An 11,812-nucleotide genomic window follows, 5' to 3' on the forward strand; every position below is an offset into this window, starting at 1 on the left:
CAGACAATATGATCAATCGCCAGTTGCTCAAAAGACGAGTAAGGAATGTTCATTTTGCACAGTTTTTGTTTCAGTGTCTTTGAAGAGTTTTATCTGCCCTCAATGCTTACAATTGCCAAAACATAATTCAGAATATAAGATTTGTTTTGATAGATGGGTCTCAGGCTGGCCATGTAATTCAAATGCCCATCTCAATTGGGTGTGGATCACATGAGCCTTGATGCCAACTGAACCAGCTTGCACCAGGACTTCCATGTTTGAAACCCAGTCCTGCCATTTCATGTGCAGCAATCATCATAGGTGATGCAAATGGCAATTGGCAAGGTTTTTAATGTGTCGTCAATAACAGGTCCATGTTTCGCACGCATAGAGCAATGTCATGAGGACAACAGCATTATAGACTTTGATTTTTGTCTGCAGACAGATTCCATGTTGCTTTCAGATTTGGTGATAGAGGCGATCATATGTAGTGCTGGCTTTCTTAATTCGCACATCCACTTCATGATTGACTATAGCTCTGTTGTTCAATATGCTGCCAAGATATGTAAACTGTTTGACAGCTTGCAGCATAAAACTTTCCAACCTTATTGATGGGTCTTGGTAAAGTTGTTGAGGAGCTGGCAAGTATATAATCTCGGTTTTCGTTCAGCTGATGGTGAGGCCAAAGTTACAAGCTGTTGCAGCAAAGCAGTAAGATGTATAAAATTTGGTGCTGTTTGTGACATTTTTCCTGTAGTAGTCACATGATGAAGATAATGTCAGCAGTGCTCCACTGAGCATGAAAGCTGCACTGTGATTCAGCTAGCATGTTGTCGATGATTTGGCTCAGGAGTGGTTCAAGAGGGTCCGTGCAAGAATCTTGCTGGCCACAGAGAGCAAAGAGATACCTCAGTAGTTATCACAGTCACTGTTTGAGCCTTTACACTTATAAATAGTGACAATGTTGCCATCTTTCAGTTGTTGTGGTATAATTTCTTGAAGCCAGACATGTAAGAAAAATTCAAAGAGCTTGCCGATGAGAAGATTTCCTCTGTGTTTGAAAACCTAAGCTGGAATGACATTATTTAGTGACTCATCAGAAACAGTAGATGAACAAATAAGTAGTCCACTGAAATGTTCACGCCACCATTGGTGGATGGCAGTTCGATCTGTGATGAGAGATTCACCATCAGCACTTGGTAGTGGTGTCAAGACAGATCGGGTAGCCATACACAGCTTTGACTGCCTCATAGAAACCTTTGGAGTCATGTTTATTAGTAAGGGTGTGTGATTCCTCTGCTTTACGGTCAAACCATATATTTTGCATTTGGCAGAGTTTGGATTGGAGTGTACTGCAGGCTGCCCTATATCTGGCCTATTTCAGCTAAGAGCACAGCATGGACTTGTCACCTAGCATCAAGGAGATTCAATATTTTATGATCACTTTCATCAAACCAGTCTGCATGATGGCATTTCGTATGCCCAACACAATTCATGACAGTGTTATCAATTGTGTCATGCAAGGATACCCATTCGGCAGTTACGTCATCACTGATCATTGGAAGGGTTTCTAAAAGAGTAGTTAGCTGTGTTGAAAATTGTTCGGCAATTGACAGATCATTCAGCCAAGCAATATTTACAAGCTTGACTGATGGTTTTTTACACATTTTTGGCCAAATAGTGAGGGAAAGCTTTGATGGAACAAGATAGTGGTCAGTACAACAATTAGCTCTGTGTAATACCCAAGTTATGCGCACATCTTGTAGGTCCCATTGTCAGACCAACACCTAGTCAATCAAATGCCAATGACTTGAGCAAAGGTGCATCCAGATTGTTTTATATTTGTTGGGGAGTCAGAAGATAGTGTTTTTAATATTTCGATGGTGCTCAGCATCTGTCCTTAGCAGAAGTAGGCCATTGCTGTTCATCTTGTTGATGCCATGTTTGCCAAGTATACCATGCCACATAGAGTCATCAAGGCCAACACAAGCATTAAAGTTGCCTAAAACAATCAACTTTTCTTCAGAGGGAGCCAATCGGATCAGGTAATTTAGTTTGAAATAAAATTCCTCCTTACCCTCATCAGAGTTAGTCATTGTTGGTGCATAAGCACTAATCAGTGAAGCATAACATTTGCCTCTTTGGGCAGTCTTTTATCTATGGATATGCTCTCCAAATGAGAGACAAGATTCTTTTTGATTGCAAAGCTTATTCCTGCATTGTATGGCTTATTTTGTGGGCATCCCTTCCAGAAGAAAGTATACCCAGCACTCTCCTCAATCAACCGACCCTCATCAGCAAGTTGCATCTTGCTCAGTGCTGCAATGTCAATACGTATCTTCCAGGCTGTTGAGCAACCAGAGCAGTCTGCCTGACAGGATGATCAGTTTGGTTTGGACAGTGAAGGAGTGTACGGACATTCCATGTCACAACACTGAGACGAAAATGAACTTTTCAAGGCTTATTTGAATTTCGACACATGATGGGCCACCCTCCAGCTGTGATAAGCTGGTCAGGGCAGTTCAAGATGAGCAATTATTAGGGTACCTTTTTGAGCCCCCCTCCTTGTATTGAGGTCCCCTGTGCCGTCCCTGAATAGAGCAGACAAGTCGATCAAAATGCTGCTGGACTACAGCATCACCTCAGGTCAACACAGAGTGACCAAAGTCTTGACCTGCCTGCATGCAGGTTCACGACTATGAGTCCCAGCAATGTCCATCACCTGTCACTTTCCCCATTCTCCCATAACCGCCGGACTTGTTAGACTGTTGAAGGCTGCATGAGAATTTGTTTAAAGTGAACGAATAGTTGCACACTAACTTGCACACACTTTTAGCCAACAAGACCATTTCCAGTAGCAAGGTAAATCGAGACAACTGAGGGACTTGCTTGCTGCAGGTTTATTTCTGGAGTATACACCTCCCGGAAGTCCAACCTCTCCTCCCCATGGCATGGTGGGATGGTGGAAACAGGGCAAGTAGGGGATTGCCCTGTAGGGCGAAGTATGGTGGCGAGCTTTGCTTTCCAGGCTGCTATGGTGGCCATGAAGGCCTACAGGGTTTTACTCCAAAGCACCCTGGCTAATGGGGCTCTGGCTGGGAGGACTAGGCTTGTTAGCCTGAGTAATTGGGCAACTGCTGTTGGAGAAGGAAACTACCTATACCCCATAGATGGCTAAACCCCAGCTCCAATCACATAATCCATTGCAAATTTCACAAATATAAACTACCGAAGGGGGAGGACGTTATCTGGTCCATAAAGTTGGAATATACTTGACTTTAGGTGTTTCAGTGTCTTCAACTTTTGCAAAAGAAAAACAGAACCTTGAGCTGCACAAATGTAAAGTTTCTCATTTCACCTTTATGTTGTGTGTTCCGCTATGATCTCCATTGGCAAGGAAATTGCATAATTTTTGTAGGGCTTTTAATTTTGTCACTGTACAAAGATTTGATTCCTGACGTCTGGTATTCAGATCTGGACCAGCTCACAGAAATAATGAAGATAACAGGCACCCCAACTCAAGATTTTGTTCAGAAACTACAGAGTCAAGATGTGAGTATACTGCTTGGTATTCTGCTAATATTCTGCTTGTTCTCGTTTCACATGCAAGAAAACTTAATGGAAAGCTGTTCTCTGAATCTCATCATAAAAATATTCAAGAATTTTTTTGAAACCTTATTGGTTTAGTTCATTTAGTCAAACACAATCATCAAATAGGTTTGAATTAAGTACGTTGCAATAAGGTAATGGTCGACATTTTCAGAAGTGTTCATTAATTACGGCTACCCAACCTGAGATCCCGGAGCCTGTTTTTTTTTTTTTTAGAAGACTTGAGCATCTACAGTTTCAGCTGAGGTCACTGAGAGCTGCAGGTGCTCAGCATGTATGAAAATTGAGTTCTCTCTGAAGGTGGTCATCCAAAACTGAAGTGTTTAAAAATGAATGGTCACTTGGAAATACGTATGCCTACGTACTTAAAGTTTCTTACGTATGTGGCACATCAACAGCGCTAGATGATTGGCTGCTACCTTTATTGAGAGCGCACTGACGATACATATAATGTATTTAGAAGAGTGACATTTGTTCTTGTGTTTTTAACTTTGCCTTCCCTGGTCCCATGTCCACACTTCTCTAGAGAGTTTAACCCTGTTAAATGCACCTTAACGTTCCTTAAAATACCTGTAAATTTTAAATACGCATTGAATATATCTTAAAAAGAAAGATCTACTTTTCTAGAAACTTGTATCAACCCACAGTGGGGAAAAAATAATTATAACTCTGTTGAATGATGCATATATTTCCCAGACTAAATAATATACAGGCTATAATAAACAGTACGAAAGATCAATCATAGGTATTGTTTCTCTCCTTTTTCTTAACACTTGCAAACAAGGTGTCGTTCAATCAGTACACAAAGACAACAAGGCCCCAGAATGATCTTAGAATAGAACCCCATTAATGATGTCCATATGCATAGCACGCTCTCACAAAACTCATGAAAATTTACCTAGCAAGCATATTGCTAAATCTTATCAGATAAAAAGGAAGAACTGTTCTAACCAATGTTCATGTTTATTTTAAGGCAAAAAATTATATCAAAAGCCTCCCAAAAGTGCAGAAAAAAGACTTTGCAGCCATCTTGAAGTATGCAAATCCTTTGGGTAAGAAAATATGTTTGGGTTTCTACAATTTGTGGTGTGCTTCAGCAGGCGCAGCAGCTGCTGCTATAAATAAGGTTGCGTTATGGTAATTAAGGTTGGATTCTAACCCCTTGTTTTCCATTGCTCATAACTTTCATCTTAAGGACTGAAATTTTCCAAGACTAGTCCTTGGATAAGCAGGACTTAAAAAGTTAAGCAAAAGTAGTTTATGCTGTTGGCCCTGATCCAGCCAATGCTTAAATGTTTTGCTGGATCAGGGTCTTTGTGAATACCAAGAAATCAAATATAGATAATATAATTTTCCTTTTTTAAAAAAATGATTCTTAAAGCCGTATTCTGAATAACTGATAGGGGTTGAAAACTGAAATTTGTCATGAAAATAGTCCTCAGTGAGAAGTATCTCAGGGTTCCAGAGAAAATTGGTTTTGATTTGGTCGTTCTGAAGATAACATACTGAGTAAGCACAGTACATTTTGAATTTTTCAGTAAGCTCACACAGGGCCTGATCCAAATCCCACTGAAATACACGTAAAGATTACCATGGATTTCACTGTGTTTGCATAGCTGAGAAAATCGGTGCTATAGGTATACACGTGGCAGTCTGACTGCACTAGTGGATTGAAAGTGTACTGAACATGTGGACTGGTTCATAATGAAGTGGTTTTTGTATTGAATATCATAATGATATGACTTGACAGCAGCAAAACACTTTGTATCTTTATTTTCTTCTTAAAACATCAGATATATATGAAATGAAATAACTCATCTTTGTAACCATCTGTAATTCTAAAAAACAACAAAGGCACAACAGCTTTAAAATCCAAGTTGGATTCAGTGGCAATATTTGAATGTCCTGTTTGGCTTGTGTTGAACAGCTGTAAACCTTTTGGAGAAGATGCTGGTGTTAGATGCGGAGAAGAGAATAACGGCAGGAGAAGCTTTAGCACATCCTTATTTTGAACCAATTCATGATCCTGAAGAGGAAACGGAGGCAGAGAAATATGATGACACGTTTGACAATATGGATTTGCCACTGGATGAGTGGAAGCGTAAGTCCATTATGGTGGGGCTAAAAGGGACTAAGCAGAAGGGCTAGCTGAGAAGTAAAAACACTGTTATCTCCTTACAAATGACTTTCCTTGGTCTTGGCAGAACATAGGCATCAGTGGGCTCTAGAAACATAAAATGAGTCAGTGCCCCCATCTCACCTTGTACCTCCACCTAAGGTTGCCCCTGTGCTAGTTCCATATCTCTACAGGGAGCCCCCTCCGCTCCGCCTCCTCCGCTCCTCCCAAACCCCCCATGCTTTATCTGTTTTTCTCCCTCCCGTCCCTTCTCCATTCCCCATCAAATTTTCTCTTCCTGAGCTCTTTCAATTCACCCTTCTTGGTCCCACCAGGGTTAGCTAAGGTTCTAACAAGCCTTCCCTGACCCATATGGGAAATGCCTTTAGATGACCAGAGATTTTCTTTACAGTGCAGCTATTTATACAATGAATGGAAATAAAAAATTACTTAGCAGTGAGGTTAAGCAAAGCTAGCTGGTAGATCTGAAGTGGCTTCTGATCTTTATGGAACATTCTGGGTTTTTATCAAACATTCTCACTGTCCAGTGGTGTCTTGAAAGTGGAAAATAATTAGATATATACTGTTTGTAGAACACTATTACAAGGTTTTATTGCTATGTATATGTAACTTTAGCACCCTCATGGCCAAGATGGAGTCTGCTCTGCAGGCAGCTCTGGCCAAGAGAAGGTGCGTGCAGGAATGCAGCAGGAAAAATCCCTTTCACCCCAGGGGTACCTGTTCCAAACCCCCAGAGTGAACACCCACACCCACAGGAAAAGTACAATGGATATAAGAAAGGGAAATATTTATTGAAGAGGGATGAGAGGAGAAAAACAACAAGGGGAAATATAGGGAGAGCCGTAAAACAGGGTTGCACCCAAACCAAGGCCCCACAGGCCCAGTGGTAGCACAGTCTGAAAGGACAGACAGGAGCAAAGTTCCAGTCCATTGGTGAGTCTTGGATGCTTTTGGTCGTCTTCGGCGCCAGTGAACTTTTCCCAACAAACCCCTCCGGTGCCCCGTTCTGCCGCTCTCTGCAAAGCTACACAGACCACCTCCCCACTTAACTAGCTAGCAGCCTCCCTCCTTAATCCCAATGCAGAGTCACAAGCCCCAGTACTCACAGCCCCATGCAGCTCTGGGAAGCAGTGATACTGGATCCAGCGCCGGCCTGTCCTTCTTGGGCAATTCCTCCCTGGCACAGTGCTCCTCCTGGCTCCTATCCTGGGGTGTCCCCGATCGGCCACCCTGTCCTTCCCAGGCTTCAGGCAGGTTCTCTGCTGCTTCACTTTGCGAGGACCTGCTTGCTGCAGCCCTTCTTTTCTCTGGAGCTCCAGAGCCACACACCCTGGAGTTTCCCTCCTTATTCCCACTGCGCCCCCTCTCCCCTTAGGTAAAAGATTTAAAGGGGCCATGCTCTTTAAACCGCAAACGAGTTACATATAGAATAAACTTAAATGATAATTTCCTCTTTTCTGAGGGAAAGAGGAGTTGGAATCAGTTATTGAGGATTTGGGTTCACTTTTTGTTTCTTTTTTTCTTTTTTTCATTTCCCTAATTCATACATCACAGGGATAGGAGTAGTGATGATGGATTGTTACAAATCTGCCTTTCCTAAAACAAACCTCAGCAAAGCTATCAACACCCTCCCATCTGCATGTGCCTTCCAAAGGTTGGCAACAAATGACAGTTATTAGCCTGTGCAAGGGAACATAAGAATAGTATTCAGTGTGCTGTTGGCTCCAATGACTGAGTGCAGGTCACAGTTGTTACCTTAGCATAACAAATGTTGAAAATGGAGGGGAAGAGGAAGTAACAAGTTGTACTTTGATCTCCTGGTTTTCTGCTGAAAGATACCTTGAACTGTACAGAAAGGAGGCATTTCTGAATTCTTACGCTGTGTATTATTGCTTACTGCCAATGGAGCTGGAGAATACTTCTAAACCTAGTGAGCTACTGATTATGCTTGGGTGTCCCATGAGTGGCTACACCTTCATATAAAGCGAGTTATGCGGTTGCATAATTAATGCATTTCAGTGATATGCCTCTATACACAGAAGAGATTGTGCTGATTATTGGTTACTTATATACTTTTAAAATATTTTTTTAACATGAATAATTGTTTTTAATGTTGCTGATTTTTCCACCTACTCTTTCCCCTCTGCTGCTGGGTCTGCTGGCTGTCCTCTTTCTAATCCCCCATTTCTAACTGCTTTGTTTGGTGTCACTCAAATTAAAACCAAATTCCCTTAAATTTCCTAAAATGACCAAGGCTACCCTCTAGAGGCTACAAAACTTGAATCTGCTGACTTTTAAATAAATATAAATGTTGAGTTAATTTAACTTTCCATTAAAAAACAAACTAAAAAGGAAATTTCTAGTCCTCACCCCATCATGCAAACCAGGCTGTTTCTGAGATTCATGCTTTTCTTTCATTTCCTCACATCCTTACTTGCTAGTGTTGGCCAGGATGAGAAATACTAAAATGCCATCAGAAATGATGTTCTTGCAGTATTTCTGTGCTCACTGGAACTAGGAAGTTGTGGTAACTAGATTTACAGACTATGATGAATTAAAAATAAACTTCAAGCAAAGGAAGCAACTGATGTCCCTCCACAGGGGGATTGGATACTTAGTGTGCGAATGTCTCATAACGAAACAAGACAGAGACATCAGTCGCTCCCATACAGACCTGGCTCCGGTTCTGGAAATCTAAGGCTGCCTTCACCCAGATGTCTGGCAGTCAGAAAAGTGGGGATTCAGTTCCTTTTTCCCTAACAGCTTCCTGCCTGCCTGTTCATGACTAAACTCTTCTTTGGTTTACCCTTTTATTAGGAGCCTTTCACAGCATGTTCTCCTGGTAGCTGGTGCTTTGAGTGTGAGACTGACAACCAGCTGTAGTCCTAAGGTCTCTACCTATTGCTACGAGAGGCTGAGAGACCATCTCTTTCTGATGAGATTTGGGGCCTCAGTTTTGGTCCTGATTGACAAACTTTGGCACTTAACTTTCGGTGCTCATATTTAGGCCCCTAAGCGAGAGGGCCTGATTTTCAGATTGCTCTGCATGGCAGCAGCTGCTGAAGATAATGCCAGCTGTAGGTGCAACACTGACACTCAGGTCGCTTATTTAGGTGCCTAATTTTAGGCATCCACTTTTGAAAACTTGAACTCTAGCTCTTTGTATGTTTTCTTTCCCTCATCCATGTCTCATCCCCAAATAGACAACGTTCCAGCCATTTTGGGATTGGCTCCTCACTACTGTCTGAGGCTCCTTTTATGAACATATTAGCAATACTCTCTCTTACTGTTGTTTTTCAGGCATTACCTATAAAGAGGTAATAAACTTCAAGCCATCTCCCCTGCCTGAGTCAAAGGAAACGGCAGTGTAACTGTATGAACCATCTCTTCAAAAATCAAAAGAAGCAGGAAGGGTGTAAATGCTTGTGATAACTCAGTTGTACAAACCTTTTTATAAATAAACTGGATGTAATCTGTTATATCTGTATGGTAAGGAATACTGTAATGGCGTTTTTACTCTAACCAGGACGCTAGCACCTTTGGAAGTAGCATTTCAAGACTGTCTGGAAACTTACCTCTACCCAAGTTTTCTCATCTTTTTGTGCAAATTTGTGGTGTCATTTAATCAAAGTGCTCCTCAACATACCAGGGTTTTCATGAATGTGCTTTTAGACCAGGTATTGCTAGTTCGAGTCACAGGGTAATAGAGTAATAGTGAACACCTTAAGCAATCTGAGGCTAAACGGACAAGTGTTTCCCTCTTCGTACATGAATGGAGGGGAGTATGAGCCCAGAAGCATCAAAGGGAGTGTGCTAGCTTCCCTCTTGGTTCTTTCCTTCCTGCAGAAGCCAATGTGTAGATGATCTGCAGATTGTGAGGGAATGAAAATGTTGCTGGATAGGCTCAACAAACCTACTGTGAGGGGTGTGCACAAGTGGCAGAAGTGGCAGTCAGGGACCCCCCTGGCCACAAGAGGTTTAGCAGAGGTGCCGCAAGTGGTCCTGATTTTAAATAATACAGTATTTTCTTCCTCTTCTGAATAACTTGCTCTCACTTTATATAGTGGAGTAGAGGTTCCTGATTTCCAGGGGAAAAACTGTGAGGATTTATAACATTCTATAAGCTCTGTAATTCCTTCATGGTTTTGATGTGGTGATTGAAAATGTACATAGTAATCGGGGGAGGAGGGGGGGATCAGTGTGCCGATGTGAGTTAGAAATAGAGCTACATGCAAAGTGTCACTTCATGACAATAGGGATGGGGATGATAATACTTTTATTCTTCTTCTGACCCTCAGCTAGATGTTTTGTTCGTATTCTACATAGGCAGTGTTAGGTGTACAGAACTAATTATTTTTAAATCTCCGTATCTCATTCTCTTGTGAAAAACAATCCCTTGACAGAAGGTACAATATCCACAGGAGACATCTACCTGATGAGTTACTCTGGGATATTGATTAGAAGCTACGATGGGTTCTTCAGCTGTGTTCATCTCTTGCACTTTCCTAGCTGCTTAGTTCATAATAATTTCACAGGAGCAGGAAATGGAAAGTGACAAACCTTTGTACATGTTTTTATGGTTAAAGTTCATCTCTTTAAAAATTGAATACTTGCATAAGGGTTACTCCCACTACAATGTGCTGCTTTGCGTCAGTGCCAAGTGGAACATCTGTGGAAAGAGACATTTGATCTTAGCACCTAATAACTGGAAAGGAACCCAGTGATGGCTCAGTTGACTTATTTTTTTTACTCAGTAAACATTTTAAACTGGAAGGCTTCATCAACTGAGTTTTTAATGATTGTTTAATATAAAGTCTATAAATACCAGTATCTAGCAGGAAGCTATTTGTGACGAACACTGAGCAGCCAGAAGAGGTACATGGAGAGAGGAAATGGTAGCTAAAACCCTGCAATTTTATGCATGCATAAATAAGCCTTTAAAAAAAAAAACATGCATAAAAAGAGGCAATAAATGCAACCCAAAGGAAAACCTTTTAGCACATAAGACACGAAGGAATGCACATGTTGGGAGTCATGTTTCATTTTGCCACTACCATTTGCTCTCACCTTGAGTTTGGTCCTGTTATTAAAGTAAATAAGTGCTTTACCATTTACTTCAATGGGTACAGGATCAGGTACTCTAATATCTGAGACCTTCTGTATATGGAAACTCTGGGCCTGATCCAGCAAGATGCTGAGAGCAAAATACCTTCAACTCTCATGGAAGGTAATGGCAGTTAAGGGAGTTCGACAGAGCTAATCAGGAAAAAGGGACAAATACTTCAATGCATTTTTTTCATAGTTTGTGTTGCTTCATATTTTTTAAATACATTTCAAAATTCTAAATTTCACAAGACTTTTGGAAATTTTAAAAATTCCTTCCTGCACTCCAGTTGGTCAAATCTCAGGATGAATGTTTTGTGAAAAATTTCAATTCTATTTTTCCTGTCTTTTTGTTTTGTTTTGTTTTTTTAATTTAATTGAGTTTTGGAAAATGTTGACCAGTTCTGGTGCTCAGCACTTAGGATCATGCAATATCTCCTGCATTGGCTTGAAGATGGATTTTTGCCTCTCAACTTACCATGATTTCTAAATGTAGAGATGGACAGGCACAATGAGGCATAAGCAAAATAATTTTAATTTTTCTAAAACATCAGTGAATATAGGACTGTCTTATTTTTTTAATCCTTTCTTGGAAGAAGAAGAAAAAAAAAAAAAGATGTTGGGAAGAGAAGACCTTAATGAAATATACAGAATTCTGAATGTACCAGAGAAGATACAAAAAGAAAAGGAGTACTTGTGGCACCTTAGAGACTAACAAATTATTATTATTGTTTATTTTTGGGGGGGATACAGACTAACACGGCTGCTACTCTGAAACCAGAGAACATACAGTAAATGATGCAATGTTATGTGAGCTTGTGTCAAATGACCAGGGATCATAGAGTTAACAGAAGCAGGAAGTAATATCTCTGCATCATATATCCTCAAAGAGCTTAAGATAAAAAAAATTGCTGGGGAGAGCAATAGGGATAATTAGTATGAATAGCTTATTAAAAGAAATGTGAATGTAGAGGAAAGTATACT

General features: G+C 40.8%; 1 protein-coding gene across 2 annotated transcripts in view; it reads left to right on the plus strand.

Moving 5' to 3' along the window:
• The window catches only part of MAPK12 (mitogen-activated protein kinase 12), a 71,048-nt gene extending 59,476 nt beyond the window's left edge, over positions 1-11,572 (plus strand). For both annotated transcript variants that reach the window (XM_074942368.1, XM_074942367.1), the window contains 4 exons: positions 3,452-3,531; positions 4,562-4,640; positions 5,516-5,689; positions 9,026-11,572. In XM_074942368.1, coding sequence (XP_074798469.1) covers positions 3,452-3,531; positions 4,562-4,640; positions 5,516-5,689; positions 9,026-9,096 — 404 coding nt within the window. In that variant the 3' untranslated portion in view covers positions 9,097-11,572. The remainder of the gene's footprint in view (positions 1-3,451; positions 3,532-4,561; positions 4,641-5,515; positions 5,690-9,025) is intronic.
• The last annotated feature ends 240 nt before the right edge of the window (positions 11,573-11,812 follow it).

This window comes from Natator depressus, chromosome 1, assembly GCF_965152275.1.
Source record: "Natator depressus isolate rNatDep1 chromosome 1, rNatDep2.hap1, whole genome shotgun sequence".
In the NCBI taxonomy this organism is placed as follows: Eukaryota; Metazoa; Chordata; order Testudines; family Cheloniidae; genus Natator; species Natator depressus.